At 40.0% G+C, this 17,831-nt stretch overlaps 2 protein-coding genes and 1 long non-coding RNA gene across 8 annotated transcripts in view, besides 1 other annotated feature; 1 reads left to right on the top strand and 2 right to left on the bottom strand.

The window, feature by feature from the left end:
• The window catches only part of cic (capicua), a 51,173-nt gene extending 49,446 nt beyond the window's left edge, over positions 1 to 1,727 (bottom strand). Inside the window, exons 1-2 of one of the 2 annotated variants that reach the window (NM_001260274.2) lie at positions 1,581 to 1,727; positions 644 to 870 (exon numbers count right to left, since the gene is read on the bottom strand). The gene's annotated coding sequence lies outside the window, so the exon portion shown is untranslated. Of the gene's footprint in view, positions 1 to 643 lie in introns of both variants that reach the window. The other variant, NM_001275826.1, reaches the window with a different exon arrangement.
• Positions 1,728 to 5,615: 3,888 nt separating this feature from the next.
• Positions 5,616 to 9,162: a mobile genetic element.
• The window catches only part of Nlg4 (Neuroligin 4), a 40,665-nt gene continuing 31,857 nt past the window's right edge, over positions 9,024 to 17,831 (bottom strand). For 2 of the 5 annotated variants that reach the window (NM_001043265.2, NM_001170190.2), the window contains exons 13-14: positions 16,120 to 16,606; positions 9,818 to 10,520 (exon numbers count right to left, since the gene is read on the bottom strand). In NM_001043265.2, the coding sequence (NP_001036730.2) occupies positions 16,161 to 16,606 (446 nt within the window). In that variant the 3' untranslated portion in view covers positions 9,818 to 10,520; positions 16,120 to 16,160. Of the gene's footprint in view, positions 10,521 to 16,119; positions 16,610 to 17,831 lie in introns of all 5 variants that reach the window. The other 3 variants (NM_001300491.1, NM_001170191.2, NM_001382070.1) reach the window with 3 other exon arrangements.
• Positions 15,406 to 15,990, top strand: lncRNA:CR46043 (long non-coding RNA:CR46043). The gene has a single exon (NR_133423.1). It is a non-coding gene; the product is annotated as a long non-coding RNA:CR46043 (long non-coding RNA).

Below are 17,831 nucleotides of genomic sequence, written 5' to 3'. Positions count from 1 at the left end.
ATTAACTCATTTGTGGTCCACTAATTTTCATATACTAATCATGATTTCCCTAATAAAATCCACCAAAACCAGTAACTTTAATGGTTAGCTAATTTCAGTAGCTGATTTTCACCCCATTGTTTTTGTTTACAAAAAGGCAGAGCTTAATTTGAATTTCAACATTTCACATTTAACATATCAATGATAAAGAATGCATACATACACACGCACATATTAATTCTAGGAGCTATTGTTACGACTTTTTTGTATTTTATGAACAATATGATGTGCAAATGTTTAAATGTTGAGGCTTAGGGTTTATTTAACAAATGAATAGAATTTCTTGAATACAAATTTTGTGGCCTGACCAGCTACAACAAATACACACGGTCACACTGAGACCCACCGCTCTCTTGCCAACTCTCTAATTCCCAGAGAGCGGGGGTGTGCTGGTATGTGTATGTGTGCAAGTTGTGGAAATGAATGAAGCTCTGCTTGCCAACAACGTAAAAGCAAGTGTAAGAGCAAGCCCGGAAGAGGGGGAACAAGAGAGAGAGAGAGAGAGACTGGGGAAGTGAGATGGCGAGAACGGAAGCGGGAAGGGAAATACAAAATTTTCCAATTGGCAAGCACATACAACATGGGGTAAAAGAATTTCGCTTACCGTTTTTCGCTTATTGACGTAGGCGTCCGTTTCTCTCTGTACGTATATGTTTACGTGTATGGGTGTTTATTGCTGTTTTTCTCTTTTATTTTATTTGCTCGGCTTGTTTTTGTTATGCAAAAGGCATAGACTTTTTCGGGTTTTACACGTTAAAAACACAAACACTTTAAAAATTATTTAACTGCTCGCTAAGCCGTTGGTTCTCGCTCTCCCGCGCTGCAAATGCACTGCAAACAAAATGTTGGATTATGGCTGGCTGGGCTTTACAACTTTTCCACGAGCAAAACAACGCACGACTGTGGAAAACGCGAACCGACGAACCGAAAACCGTGAAAAGTGTTCATTCATTGAGGAAAATTGAAATGAGCGCCTAGCATGTGACTCTCTCGCGATTGCTCTCTATGTCTCTCTATCTCTCTTGCCCACACTCGATTTGGGGGCCAGTGTTGCCAACTCAGAGCATAGAGCAGAGCCCAATGCCAATAAGCCGAATCGGGGAAAAGGAGTAAGCAAAGCAAAAAGCCCTGCCTCAGATACTCCAATTCTGATTCGAACTTATTAATTATTTAATTGGGATTCTCGGGCAGCAGTATTGTGGGCTGGCAACACTGCTCCTCTGCACAGACAGCGCGTCGACGTCAGCGTGTTAGTGTTTGTGTGCGTGCTGCGCTCGCTCTCTTTTCCTCATTCACACTCGCACCCTCTCTGTCGCACGCGCATTTTCGATTGATTGTTGTTGTTATTATTATCTTTATACGAGCTTAATCCAATATTTAGCCAGTATCTATGCAGCCCAGTTTGTTTTCCCAGCTCTCTGTTTCACTTGTTTTCACACCTACACTTGTGCGTGCGCTCGCGTTTGTGTGCGTAAGTGCCTTGTATTTGCAAACGAATTTAATTTGCGACACCTAAAAATCGAACAAATGTCGCCACAAACCGTTTTATTCACACAAAAGCCTGCAGGCGCTGCCCGATTTGGCTATTATTGGGGTTTTGTGCGCGGGGCACAAGAGCAATTCACAGGAGCTCCACCTTCCGACATCCGCGACACGTCCGTGCGATTCCGAGCATGAAGTGAGAATCTGCTGGAGACCATTTGCCCCATTTGAGAAAATACCCCCAAAGTGGGACCGTTGGCCGGATTGGGCAAAATCTTACAAGTTGCGTGGCAAAGGCGAATGATACGGTTACACTGGCGCCGCGAGCGGGTGCAACCAAATGTTGTAACTTTTCGGTGATAGAGCGATATATAAATAAATAAAAATTGTAATTGCTTCTTAACATTTACTTTTAGCATGGTTTGCGAATTTATACAAAGATTGTATGAACTGGCTTGTGTACAATCTATCGTTAAGTTAGTCAGTACACGAACCTCTACAGTTCTACACTTCAGTCTGGCAATGCCCAACGTTCTTAAAAATTATGAAATTGTGGTAGCACTGAAAAATATCTGCCACATTTATATTCATTTCTTGTAGAGTAAAGGGGTGTAATATTGCTATTATTGTTTTTAGGTTTTATTGTTTAAGTTAAGTTACTTATATAATATAGTACTGTGTGCAGGAACTTCGGCTGTGTAGGTTGTTTATGATAATCTTCTTTGAATGCATTATTTACATGTAGTAACTTAGTCCAATGTTGTTCAGTTGTTTGGATTATAATAAAAACTAGCATAGTATTATTTACAATTTATGTTACTTTCTTTTTTATTAATATTTCGATTTTATGGAATAGGACAGTTCCTAGGAAATGTGGCATTTATAAAAAGATCAAGGCATCTGTCGGTCTTAAAGATGGTCTGTTTGGTTTAAATGTTACATATGAGATTAGTTCTTAAGATTTGGAGAGATGTCCTTGATTTGATAAAAGGCGTGGAAGAAAGTGTTTTCGAAACTGTAAGGTATATATATTCCGTCTGTCTTGATTTTCCTTCCGTCGAGATTTAGGAAACTTTAAAATCAAAGCCAAGTAAATGTAGATGATTTATATAATCTTAAATAGGTAAGGTAACACTTAAAAACAAACGTGTATCAACAAAAGTTTTTACGAATACGTAATATGCATAATATGCATAGGCATATGCATCCCAGAAAATTTCACAACTATTAAAACATTTAATAAACCAAAATACATTGTTGAAGGCTGTTCAAAATAATCCCCAGAGTAAATAAAAGCTAATGATTGGCAAGCCAAATTTTAAGTGTGACAATAGTCATTTAATTTAAGTACCGCTCCATTTGAGCTTGAGCTTAAAAACTTCTCATTAAACTCAACTTTCTTGAGTGGATAATTTATGAATGCACTATCCTCAAATGAGACCGCTCATATGGAAGGAGCCGTAAAAAGTGCAAACATTCATCAAATTCGCGCCGGAACTTTGGAAATATGAAAACCGCGCTATGTGATCCGTGCACCTGGTGCCGTCTAGCGACATAAATTACGCATACGTCGTGTTAACCGTGGGAAAACATATAAATGTGTTTGCACCCACGCGACAGCGGCAAAAAACAAATTGTTGTACCTTCTGTTGCTGCTGCTATTATTGCCATAACTTTGGACTTTTATTAGCAGAAAACTCTCGGAGCGAATTTTGGCTCCATCAACGAAGAGGCAGCATTTCCAGTTTAATGAGCTGAAAAGTGCAAGTTGAGATACGCAGGTCCCGAAGTATTAGGTTCATTTGATTAATTGGTGGAGCTGGAAAATTTTGCGGCCTAAGTCTTAGTTTTCGAGCACATCAGTGCACAACATTAGAGAATCCATTTATAAAGCTTATAGCAAAACTCTAATAATGATAGCTGCAAAGTGATTTACAATTCTTGAATTAAAATCTATTACTTCTAATTCCTCTATAAATAAAATATATTTAAGTATCCAACAATTTACACTATAAAATAAAAATGACAGAAGTTATAAAACCATGTAAGATATATGCTTATTGCAATAACTTAAAAAATGATTACGGATCTGAATATTAAACTAGGTGTACTAAACATTATATATTTTCCACCCAAATATGTGACAGCTTCAATGGATCATAAAAATTTACCAGTTTGTTTAACACATTAATTAGGATTTACGTTGCAGCAGCGAGGGGAGAGAGATTTTGTCGTTGATTTTGGGTATTTAAAATAATAATCTCAATTAGCTACACCTGCCATCAAGTTTTTATGTCCGCATGTGTGACAGGAGCTGCACAAAAAGTAATTTGTAAAATTCTCCGCTATAAAACATTAATAACAAAAAGGTGGCGAGTGTCAAGCCAAAAGACACCTACCTGTGGATCTCAACCCTCGTTTCGCATAAATATCTTGGCCAACACATTTTTCGCATTTAGTTTGTAATAAAAAGCAACATTAAAAGCGTATATTCACTTCAAACCGACATTACGCCAACTTGTGGTTAGTTTGGCAAACTTCTGGGGCATTTGGTGTGCTGATGGGTTTTTTTTTCGGATGCTAATGCGCTACAGGATTTGTTCTTGCAGCATGTTGCAATTAAATGAGATGAGACAGTATTATCTATAATCATATACGTAAATGTATTTTAACATAATCTAAAATCATGTCAGGGGTACGCTTAAAATTCCTGCGAATTTCCATTAAATTTGAGCTCATCAAAATGGCTTAACAAATGTGAAGTGTGTTTAATTTTAAATTAATTATGGCCGCAAGCGGTCCAATTTTACATGTTGCACACTCTTCACCGAAACATACTCACACTCATTTACCAACACATTTTAAATAATGAAATTTGCGCATAAAACTTTGCCTTGTCGTAAACGAGTAAAATAGAAGGCAACTGAAACACACAGAGATGGGGGGAAAAAAAGCGATGTTGCATGCAGCACACATCAAACAAAATAAACAAACTGGGCGGGAAATGGGCGGAAAAGTCAGTCTACAAAAGAGTTACAAAATGACCAGTGGGCATTTTGTTTTTCTTTTTTCTTTTGTATTTTGTTTTTTTTTTTTTTTTTTGGCTTTCATTTTCTATTTTGGCGCTATTCTGGTTTTCGTTTTTGGCTGAGTTAATTGGAATAGTTTTGCCCAAACATAAACAAGCTTCAAGAGCAGATAGTGCGGCGGTTTTGAGCGCTGGGGGCGTGGCTGGGTTACATATTCGATGTGTTGGCCGCCAGAAGCGCAGCTCCATCACATATACACAAATAAAATAAATTAATTCGCTAAGAACCTTGAATTTTGCGCCTGAACTTACCAAACTTTTCGCCTTTCTCCCCCTGCTCCCTGCCATATTGTTGGCCAGACATAAAATTTGATTTAATAACCGCTGCTGGCTGCCATAAAAATTTTAGCCATTAAAATTGCCGGAACGAAAATTCTGCTCATAAACGAAAAGCATTTAAAACGAAATGAATCCCGCAATCCACCGGTTCAGATTGGGTTCACCAGGGTCTTAGGGTCTTTATTAGCTCTTAGCAGGAATCCCCAAACTTCATAAATTGCGAAATGAAAAACCATGGTCCGGTTTTCGTTATGGGGTTCGAATCTTTATGGCGAAATGTAGATTGCATACTGAAAGTTGAGAAATACAATATTTGCAAATAAATATTCCAAAAAACAGTAGAAACAATTCGTTGTTTTAGTTTAATTTAGCTTTTATTGTTTTTAGTTTAATGGTTTGTTTATATCTCATTATTTCATATTGATCACTTAATTTAGTTTTTCACGTGTCATTCTCTGTTTTATATTGTAAACTAGACGATTATAAATTTAGTCTTAAAAATACAAATATCATATTTCGTGTTTATTTTTGGCGACGCTTTTTATGAGTTTTATCAGAATGCTTTACAAATAAATTTGGAAGAGTACTTAGAGGTATGCAGAGAATTTGAAAAAATTAAAAAAAAAAATTTTATTTAATTTAAAAGTCTGTAAGTTGGCAGTTTTTGTTAGGTTGAGGTAACTATTACATTCGTAGTATTTTATGAAATGTAAATTTAAAAAAGGACAACTTGAACCAGAAAACAAGCCTCCTAGAAAAAACGAGGTTCACCCAATTTACAAACTCCAGCTCCTTTTGCACCGTAGGATCACGGTAGAAGAGCCGCACAAACGCAACGCTCCTGTACAATGTACAAACTGCCAAGAGTATGGCCACACGAGGTCATATTGTACACTTCGCCCGGTGTGCGTAGTCTGTGGAGATCTCCACGACTCCAAACAGTGTCAAATTAACAAAGAAAATGCATGCGAGAAAAAATGTAATAACTGCGGGGGCAATCACACAGCAAACTACAGAGGCTGTCCAATCTACAAAGAGCTGAAAATCCGTCTTCACAAAAGAATGAACACGGCGCGGGCACACCAAGGATCAGCTACCCTGATACCATCAGAGACAAATCCTGAAGTAATTTTCTCGAAAGCAGCTAGTTTCGCTCCCTGGCCTACATTCAACACTAACAAGACAACATTTGCTAACGTTTTAAAATCAGGTATGACGCCTCCAACCCAAAACTCCCGAACTCCACATGAAGTGCACACAAAATTAGACACACAACAAAACTATCACCCAGCTGCGCAGCAGGAAACAAAAACTGAAGCTATGATGCAAGCCTTACAACAGAGCATGATGGAATTTATGACATTTATGAAGACCACCATTCAAGACATGATGCGTAATCAAAACCTTTTGATACAAATGCTTGTAGCCCAACAATCAAATAAATAATGGCTACCTTACGCATAGCTACGTGGAACGCCAATGGCGTCTCACAGCGCAAACTTGAGCTAGCTCAATTCCTACATGAGAAGCATATCGACGTAATGCTTCTTTCGGAAACTCATCTCACAAGCAAATACAATTTTCAAATAAGAGACTACCATTTCTACGGTACAAATCATCCCGACGGAAAAGCACACGGTGGCACCGCCATACTCATAAGGAACCGTATGAAGCACCACTTTTACAAAGAATTTGCGGAAAATCATCTTCAGGCCACATCTATCAACATTCAGCTGGATGACAACACTCTCCTTACACTAGCGGCCGTATACTGCCCCCCCCGTTTCACAGTATTAGAAGCTCAATTCCTGGATTTCTTCCAAGCACTAGGGCCACACTTCATTGCAGCAGGCGACTACAACGCTAAACATACTCACTGGGGATCGCGACTTGTGAACCCAAAAGGAAAACAGCTTTATAAGACGATAATAAAAGCCACTAATAAACTTGACCATGTTTCCCCCGGGAGTCCTACATACTGGCCATCAGACCTCAATAAGCTGCCAGACCTGATCGACTTCGCAGTTACGAAAAATATTTCCCGCAGTTTGGTTAAAGCTGAATGTCTGCCGGATCTCTCATCTGATCACTCGCCTGTACTAATTCACCTCCGCCGATACGCAGAAAACGTGAAACCACCAACCAGACTGACCTCTAGCAAAACAAACTGGCTCAGGTATAAAAAATATATAAGTTCACATATTGAGCTAAGCCCAAAACTCAATACTGAATCTGATATAGAGAGCTGCACGTGTGCATTGCAATCCATCCTTACTGCAGCAGCTCTTACTGCAACACCCAAAATAACAAATAATACAATTAATTCAAAAAAGACCAACGTACAAATCGAGCAACTCGTCCACGTAAAACGTCGCTTACGCAGAGAATGGCAATCTTCCAGATCCCCAACTGCAAAACAAAAGCTAAAAGTAGCCACACGGAAACTGGCCAACGCTCTGAAACAAGAAGAGGACGACGATCAGCGCCGATACATAGAGCAACTCACACCAACAGGCACAAAACAAAAGTCACTGTGGCGAGCCCACTCAACTCTTCGCCCACCGACTGAAACCGTTTTGCCGATAAGGAATTCATCAGGTGGCTGGGCCCGTAGTGATGAAGACAGAGCCAACACATTTGCCGCTCACCTACAAAATGTGTTCACGCCAAACCAGGCTACTAGCACATTCGCGCTACCGTCCTATCCCGTAAACCGCCATCAGCAACACACCCCAATTGTGTTTCGTCCTAAAGAAATAACTAAAATAATCAAAGACAATCTCAGCCCGAAAAAATCCCCCGGCTACGACCTTATAACACCGGAAATGATCATCCAGCTGCCACATTCTGCAGTTCGCTACATAACCAAGCTCTTTAATGCCATCACCAAACTTGGTTACTTTCCACAACGATGGAAGATGATGAAGATCATAATGATTCCAAAGCCTGGTAAGAACCACACAGTCGCTTCATCTTACAGACCAATAAGTCTACTCTCATGCATTTCGAAACTATTCGAAAAATGCCTGCTGATCCGACTTAATCAACATCTGATATACCACAATATAATCCCAGCCCACCAATTTGGATTTCGCGAAAGCCACGGAACCATTGAACAGGTGAATCGTATTACAACGGAAATAAGAACTGCATTTGAATATCGCGAATACTGTACAGCAGTATTTTTAGACGTATCCCAAGCATTCGACAAAGTCTGGCTCGACGGCCTAATGTTTAAAATTAAAACATCCCTACCCGAAAGCACACACAAACTTCTAAAGTCTTACCTCTATGACAGAAAGTTTGCAGTGCGGTGCAACACTGCCACTTCCACTGTTCATACAATTGAGGCTGGAGTCCCCCAAGGCAGCGTTCTTGGGCCAACCTTATACCTCATCTATACAGCCGACATCCCTACAAATAGTCGCTTAACGGTATCCACATTTGCCGACGATACAGCTATCCTTAGCCGTTCAAGGTCCCCTATCCAAGCTACAGCACAGTTGGCACTGTACCTCATCGACATTGAGAAGTGGCTCTCTGACTGGCGAATAAAAGTAAACGAGCAAAAATGCAAGCACGTGACGTTTACGCTAAACAGACAAGACTGTCCTCCGCTCTTGTTGAACAGCATACCACTCCCGAAAGCAGACGAGGTAACGTACCTAGGAGTACACCTAGACAGAAGACTCACATGGCGCAGGCACATTGAAGCCAAAAAAACCCAACTTAAACTCAAAGCCAACAACTTACACTGGCTCATCAACTCTGGTTCTCCGCTCAGCCTAGATCACAAGGTCTTGCTCTACAATTCTATATTGAAACCAATCTGGACCTATGGCTCACAGTTATGGGGCAATGCCAGCAACAGCAATATTGACATCATTCAGCGAGCACAATCAAAGATTCTGAGAACCATCACTGGGGCACCGTGGTACGTTCGGAGTGAAAACATCCAAAGAGACTTAAATATCCCATCAGTTACCAACGCAATCACGGAACTTAAGGAAAAATACCATAGCAAGCTTCACACGCACCCCAACCACCTAGCGCGAGGTCTAATCCAGCTCAGCAGCCGTTCCCGTCTCCGGCGAAAGGACCTACCAACCCAGCGAATAAATTATTAGGGCCGTTTAAATATAGAACAGTTGGAAAAATAATACAACTGTTCAAAAAATACTTGTTATAGTTAAGATTTTTAAACTTATTGTTAGTTCTTATACAAGAAGATTCAATAAATAAAAGCAAAGTAAAATAAAAAAAAAAAAAAAAAAAAAAAAAGGACAACAGTAATTTGAGTTACAATAGTTTTCATTAGATTAGTCGGAAATACAAAGAAAAAAACGGTATAAAACAAATATTTTATAAGCATAAAAATGCAATTAACTTGTTGCGTTTCTGCATCAAATTTCCTGCTCTGCAATAATTCGATTGAGTGTAAAAACCGTTCATTAAATTAAGCATTAATGCACTTTTAGTTTTATCCTCTAGTGAATCGGTTGCTTTTGTACACAGTTAAAAAAAGCGTCACTGTTTATTCCTCATCCTCAGAGTATTAATTTAAATAATTAACTAGTTATTTGTTTTTAATTATGCATCTCATTACGTTCTTTGTTAATCTAATCTATTTTGAGCCATGTTTGTTTTCTTTTATATATTTAGTGTAGTTTTATATCATTTTTGTGTTTTTTTACTTTAAGTAAATAATACCACATTTGTGTTAATTTTTTCTAGAATATTTACAATGCCGCCAACAGAATGCCGTTATCAACAATTTCCATCAATATTTGTTTTCAATTTGCTGATGAGTGGAAAAAATGCATTTGTGCTACACTTACGTGGCTACTTGATTATATTCATATATATTTTTATATATATATGCATATATGGTTCACAACAAATCTATCGAGCAACTAAACACAGATATTTAACTAACATCTTCAAACTATATTTAAAATTTTCTCTTAGTTGATAACTTTTATCTACGGATTTTCATATAATTTGTTGGGTTTTCAAATGATTTGTTTGATCTTCTCCCCTCCGTTTCGCAGGAGAGGGGAAAAAATGGTTAGCCTATGACTAAACAGAGATTAGGTGCAGTCTAGTAGTTGGTTTTCCCTCTCAGTCCGAGAAGTTCTTCTCGTCGGAAAAGCGCACATGGTGCTGCTGCTTGAGCCGCTCGCTTCGCTTTCCAGGCGCCGCCGCCATTTTGACAATACCGCTGCTGCCAGCGCTGGAGTTTCCAGGCCCGTTTCCGGTGGCATGGCGTCCAGCGTCGCCTGCACTTCCGCCAGCCGGCAGTGTCGGCGACATGGTAGCCGATGTGGTGGTGGACGTCGGCGAGGAGGAGTTCGTCCACTGCTCGTCGCAGGAGCAGTAGCCCCTGGCCACATCGCCACCCTCCAGCGCCAGGGCGTGGATTTCCCGCTTAAAGCGCAGCTTCTTCAGCTGTCGCTGCTTGTGGTCACTGGCGGAGATGGGCGGTGCACCCATTCCGCCGGTTCTCCCCGCTCCCACCACCTGTGTCGCTGCATCTGCATCCACTGGTGTCCCATTGAGTTGGCCGTCATCATCCGGCTGCTTGGGTGCATAGAACTCCTCGGGCGTTTCCGCTCGCAGGGTTTCTATGGAGCTGCAACAGAAGAGTTCGGTTTGGGAATTAAATTCGCTTTAAAGTTGGTAAAAAAAAAAATGTGTAAATTGTTCGTGAAAAATATGCTCATAAATATTCATGATTTGGGTAAAAACTAATTGATTGAAAGAGCTGACTCTGCTTCACAAAAAATTAAAAGATATTTAAACAAAGTAGATTAAAGTATTCTCTCATCACAATGTTGATGATTAAATTAATCAAGCCATGTTTTAGCACTTTGCAAATTGTACAGTAATTAATCAGCGATAATATTTTAAGTACCGACTTAATTAATTGTTGTAAGATTCAGCCAGAAAGCTAGTTTTTATTCATTGAAATCAGTTTTTGTACGACTATTTGACACAACTATTGTGGTCAATAAAAATTTAACATTTCTTTTATATTAGATTTTACTTATGTCATGTTGGCCATATAATAACAGTGTCCTTTTTTAAGAACGCAAGTAACTGCTGAGTGCCATTCGAAAATAGAGATGTCACTAACATATTTATCACTATAATGTAGTTTAGTAGTGTTGAAAGTCTTTTATACTTCAGTGAATGATGGTATGACTTAGTTAGTGGTTCTCTAAATCCAACGCATCCTTCAGAGGAACACAAAGTCGAAGTTCTAGTCGACTGACACTTGCAGTCATGACATCTCCCCATTTTTAGCACCACCCCCAGTGCGATATCAACCTTAACGACACAGTGCCTGCCAGAAAAGTGCAGACCCATCAGTGCCACTCAGTTGGCCGCGCTATATCGCTAGATGCATATATATAGGTATATATATGTATAGCATATCTGTGCTATCGGGGAACTCGGCTCCATTTGGCCGCGGATTCGTTGATGTTAGCCCGTTCTCATGGACGTACACTTCATTGCGCTCTGTTGGCGCTTTCCACTTTTCCATTTCTCCATTATGCTTTTGTGTTTAGTTTAAAATTCAGCGGGAAATCTTCTGCAGCAGCTGCACGCCATATTTATCCAGCTTCCTTTACTTTTTTCCTACGTTCTCTTCTTTAACTTTTTCCTCAACTACCGCTGTTTGTGTTTTTTGCGCCGGGTACTTAAGAATTTTTAGGGTATTTTGCTGCTTATCTAATTTTGTTTGCTTAAAATATTTTTTAAAATTATATGAAATTCAATCCAATTAAATGAAATTCGTAAGAACTTCTTTTCTCTAGTTAAGAAACTAAAATACTTTTATGAACATAATAGGCAATGAGTAAGGTACCATTGTTTTAGCCCAAATAGGACATAAGTATTAAAATTATAAACTTTATTTTATAAACTTTTTGGACACACATTTCAGTATGTCCTCCGAACTTGGTTGCTTCTTGGCCAATAGTAGACGGTATCTTCTGGTCTATTTGCACGACACTTTTCTGCCAATTTGTTTTTTTTCTTTTCGCTGTGCGTGCCCATTTTTGCAGTACAGTAAACTCGGGTGCACGAGAATTTATGCAAAGAAAGCGAAAAGTGCAAAGTAAAGTGCAGTTGCGAAAAATGCGCGGCTGTCTTTTGTTTTGCCAGCTCTTTGGCCATCGGGGTTGAGTTGGGTGATGGGTGGGTGTTGGTGTTTGGTGTTAGGTGGGTGGTTAGATTGGGTGCCTTGAGCAAGGGGTAAATAGGTGGGTGGTGCGGGACGATGGGTGGCGAAGGTGCAGGCTTGACTGCAGCACAGTTGAGCGCACAATTTGGCGCAGATTGTTGACTGGGGCTGATGGGGGAGGCGATGTGGCGATGGGGCGGTGAGGCGTGAGTGGTTTTCAAGGGGAGCTGCGCTGGAATGCAGCTTAGACTTGCTCCTCACAAGATACCAAAACTAAAGGAAAAGAAGACCCGGCAAAATGAGTGAACTGAGTAATGCGCGTAATGCAAATCGCAGCTACAATGTGTGCAAGTTACGGGTGGAAGAGGCGGCCTAAGGGGGTGGCTGCCTGGGTGGTAAAAGCGGGAAAAGCCAGAGACCATCATTAACGTATTACGCGCATGTTTGTGCAGCCACTTTGCATATCTTGTGCTGCTTTTGGGTGGCAACCCGCGCGTGGGGAATTGGGTGGTCTATTTGGGTAACTGACGGGCTTTAAATTCCCCAAGAAACAATGAACATCACTCAAGTGTCGGAAGTTTGCTCAGGTTCATAGGCTCGTTAACATAAAACGAAAGCGAATTGTATAGGTAGGCTTAAAAAAATTAATTATCGCATATATGGAACAAAAACCTTTACAGTATGCTCGCTTATTGCAGCCATAATTTAAGAACACATCTGATTTGTAGATCAATAAACTTTTGAATCTTTTTAAGTATGTTAATGTTTTCATAGGAAATTATAACTTGCGGAGTTGATCTGGCAATGTCCATAGATAACAAGATTTTATAACTATAGGAACATTTATTTCTTTGAGAGAAATACCTTTTCAGTTAACACCATAAGCTTTCTTAGTTATGAAGTCCAGTTTTCCTATTAGTTTAGTAAGGGATATCTGAAAAACTTTGTATTTACACCGCTCTAATGATTGATGTGTTTCGTGGCATGTTGTGAATAGCTTATATGAGGTCATATATTTATGTGTGTACGCAAATACAACCCATATAAAATGCAGATCCTGAATCTAATCCCTTTTTCATATAATCCTTACCTCTCGGGTTCTTTGTGAAACTTGAAAGTTTTGCGCTAATTACAAACACATTTGGCCCACAAGCCTTTGCGAGAATTTGTGTGCAAAGGGATTCCCATTAACACTGTAAGCTTAGTTACGTAATTTTGGGAAAGAGTTTTATATAAGTCTGCGCCCTTAAGCCGCAGTACATATTCTGTTTGCGTAATAATTTGCCGATTAATCACGAAAGATTGCAACCAAGGTAACCACACATGATTAGTTAAAGCCAAACTGAAACTAATGACAAGCTTTTTGTTGCATTTGGGTCCATTTGTTGACTTAAGTGGTTAGCAACGCGTGCGTTGCTTACATCAATTGTGAATAAATAGGCAAATAGAAAGTATGTACGCTTGTTGCCGAAAGTAATGGAACTACACACATTCTTAATTCCATAAATGAAGAGATTAAATTTAAGATATTTGCATTCTTAAAGATCTTGTTTAATTCCCCAAGGAATGTCCTCTATGCCATCATTGAATTAATGCAATTGTGGTTCGTTTTTCCTCATTTTTCACACCCTTCAATTATAATTTAAACAAGTGCCTAAAATATTCACACTCTAACAAAGTGTAAGGAACTTGAAAGCAGTGGAGTGGCTTAAAGAAAAAGAATGTGAAATTAATGTTTATTGCCCTTTTAGCACATACACACTTTCGACACGCCCCTTCGCCGGATATACCGGATGTAAGTGTGTGTTTGTTGTTGGTGTAAATTTACATAAAAGTTGCCATTTGCCCCCTTTTACTTTAGTTGGCAGGGAAAATTGCATTTTCCACCGCGCCAGGAGAGCAGCGCAGAAATGTTAATCAGCTAAAAGTTAAGGAAACCAAGGCGGAGGCTGTGCAGCCAGCGTGTGTTAAACAAAAGGGAAGAAATGCAAATTTAATTGTGCGCCAGGTGAAATAGTGTCCTGACCCACCCACACACATACACACCCACAGACACGCACACATACACACACACAAGTGGCTGCAAGCGGACAGCGCGAAAATGTTCTGTAAGTGGGTTGATCTTTTCGGCCACGTTGTTTTATGGGCGGAAAAAATGGCCACTTTCCCAGCGGATTCAATGAAATTAATGCACTCACCGAAGGAATGTATCTTACGTATTATTTACTTCAGTGAAAAGTCCCTCAATATCTCAAACTTAAAGGAATTCAAAAAAATGTAATGTTCCATACAATATAAACTCTTTCTATATCAAATTATTATTAAATATGCACTAAAAGTAACAATTGAATTTAATTAAATTCTATAATAATGACTAAGGATTCAAGTAATATATTTTTGAGAACTTGTTTTAAGTTCCACTTAGGTATACTGGCCAAAATAATTGCTTGTTTTTACCACATTCCTTTGAGTTGACAGCTGTGCAACTGGGGTTGGGTTTTTGGTTACACGACTTGGATCCGGTTAATGCAATTTTTAAGTTTCTTTTCCTGGCTACCCAGCAGTTTTAATTTGGTTGGCTCGAATTTCCAGGGTCCAGCATTGGGCTCATAAATTAGTTGGCAGCTTGGTTTCAAGTTGCATGCCGCAAATTGCCTTGCACCCCGCCACTTGTTATGGCTGCGTCTGGTGGTTCATTTTTTTTTAATTTCGTTCATAATTTCACTTTGCTCTGTTCTGGCATTGTTACGTACCGACATATATATGTATATGTTGAATTCGTAGCCACTGTTTCTTTTTTTGTCCTGCGAAATACCTGCCATTAAAGCTGCTCCTTTTTGGGGCATTTGAGGGCCGCCCACTGTTTGGCATTTTTCCATGCCGCTGACTGCGACATTTGAGTCCACCTTGAACCATGAACTTATGTTTTATTTGCTTACGTTTTTTATCAAATAAAGAGCCAGCATTTTTTGCTGCGGCATGTTTGACATGCCGTTTGTTATTTTTGATCAGAGGCTGTGTGTGCAGACATTTTATTTTACCTTTTTTTAATGCCCTCCCCACGACCTCTTTTATTTTCGCTCCTCTAAAGGGTTCACAGTGTTTCTCTTTAGCTTTTTTTTTTTTAAAGAGGAACTGCATGTTAAAGGGTTTTCCTATTAAATTGGAATATTTTCATGATTTTATTGTCAAAAGCCGTTTAAAGTTTAAGTATCTATAGAACTTGTACTTAAATCCTAAATGGAGAAACTGACTATATCTCATTACCTCACACTGGCCCTAAAAAAAGCTTGACCCACCGAGCGATTGGCAGGATATCCTGGAGTTCGTCCTTGCCACCTTGGACGCCACGTGTCGACCCAAATATTACACCAAAGAATTGGAGAAGGCCCTGAATGTTGGACTGCGTTTTGGCATAATACGCGAAATGAATAATAAATATTATCTGTATGAATATGCGAAAATAAATTCGCTCGGAAAAATTACATACGAGTTTACCTAAAACCCCCTGAGTCCTTTCCGATGCATAAACAAGGACGAGGAGGACGACGATGATGAACAAGAGGACGACGATGATGAACAAGAGGAAGAGGATGATGAAGACGAGGAAGAGGATGATGACGACGAGGAAACTGACAAAAAATGCTCACACCAAAATGATATGGAAACCGATTTGGTAGAAAAATCAACAGAAGCTCGTGCCAAGATTGTTGGTGATAAATTAAATTATATATAAGGGAAGATTATAACAATTATTATTTTCTGCTTATTTAAGAAAGAGGCGCTCAACTTCTGAATATTTTAGTAAGATGCATTTGAACAATTGACAATTATTTAAACAGGATTATTACAGCCCACATTTTGTATATGAATTTAGGATTCTTAATAAAAAAAGATGACGACAATTATTCTTAAACAATATTGAAGCCTTAATGATTTATGATTAACAAAGATTATTGAGATAAGTGAGTATGCAAACTTAATGACTGTGTGCTCAAAAGATGAATGTATTCAGATGAATAGATGATGACATTATGCTTACCCCGTTGATGACTATAAGTCCAACTCAAAGACCGATACCTATCAGACGCGCATCTCGTCCATCGCCGCCTGCGGCACTTGCTGCTGCTGCTGCGGATGCTGATGCTGCTGCGGGTGCTGCTGTTGCTGGCCGCCCACGGGCGAGGCGGAGGTCAGGACGAGGCCGTCGCCGTGCGAGTGCACCAGGTGGGCGGCATGGGAGTGCGAGTGGGTGTGGTGACCCTTTGAGGAGCTGGGTGCGCTGCTTACGCCGCTGCTGCTGCTGCCGCCGGATGGCGTTTGGTCCAGGAGCATGTTACCAACGCCCCCGCCTACGCCCACGGCCACGCCCATTGCCGAGTTATTGCTGCTGCTGTTCGTTGTCGTCGAGGAGGCGGTGCGGAGCGGTGGGCGTGGTCCGCGTATGTGATGCGACTGCATGCCAGTGAGGACAGCTCCATTCGACTGATGTTTGCTCGACTGCTGTTGCTGCTGATATTGCTGCAGCTCTGCTGCACGGAGAAAAAACAAGGAAAATACGGGTCAGATGGTCTATCAATAAATCAGAAGCTTGGTATGCAAATTCTATATAATATATTGATATATAATCCGTTGTTGTTTGTTTTTCAGGAATATTCGTTCTATTTAGAAAAACAATTTTTGCTAAAAATATTTCCAGTGCCTGGAACCAAAAGGGGTATGGGGAAGTAAGCTACTTATGTACGTTATGCATATGTTGGCATATTATCAGGCAAATGTTTATTGACGATGGCGGCGGCAGCAACAAAAAGTCAATTTGTAAACAACAATGTCAACCATTAAACACACATTCCCATATCATCGACATCCTCATTCCCAGCGAGGAGCAGGGAGTGCGCGTCATCGGAGTTGGCTGCCCTTTTTGTTCCATTGAATTGGCAATCTGGAACTACCACCCACTGCCCACATTCCACTTCTCCTTTCAGCATTCGATGTCGTTCAACTTGTCGCCCCGATTGCCTTCCGAATGCAAAAGCGCAAAATGTGCACACCCATTGACGCGTCTAATATTTTGATGCCCCCAAAACACCCACCGTTTGATCCGCAGTGTGTGGGGCTGGCGCAGAACTAATTTGTTTGCCTTGGTTCTATAGACACAATGCAGTTTTATTGGTGACTCGGCACTAAAAGAGCAGACTGCTGCGAATGAAGCGTCGTGTCATGTAATAAAAACTGAAGTTGGTAACGGCCAAGTGCTAACTGTCATGAAGCCAAACGGCGCAAAAGGAACTTGGTGGCATATGGAGTTTAATGTAGCTTGTACTTAGGAGGTGGACTTATCCGGAAAGGGTTTAATACTACTTTTTTGGAGACTATCCTTAAATATCATATTAACTTCCGGTTTCAAATACCTTTCAAAGTACTGTAAGAGCTTATTAAACTTCGTTGTTTCGCTTAGCCTTTGATAGAATTATAAGCCCTTACAAATTGCACAAATCCATAACTTCCTGCAGGCTTATCTCTAGAGTTAAGACGCCCACCTTGCTCTCCCTAAGCTCCCGTCTTAATGAAAATTTTTAATCAAGCCAGTTTCAGCGTTTCTGAGCCCCTTCTTAGGAGTAAATCTTAAAAAAATTCTAAGAAATTTTCATTAGTCATTCAAGATGTCCCTGGGCAACCTTTAATCCCGGTCAAAAACCGCTTTGCCTAATTAGAGGTTTAATTCAACAAAGTACTCGATGGCGGGGCGAACGA

The sequence above is a fragment of the Drosophila melanogaster genome, chromosome 3R (genome assembly GCF_000001215.4).
Source record: "Drosophila melanogaster chromosome 3R".
NCBI classification, from domain to species: domain Eukaryota; kingdom Metazoa; phylum Arthropoda; class Insecta; order Diptera; family Drosophilidae; genus Drosophila; species Drosophila melanogaster.
This window is presented reverse-complemented; position numbering and strand designations above follow the sequence as displayed.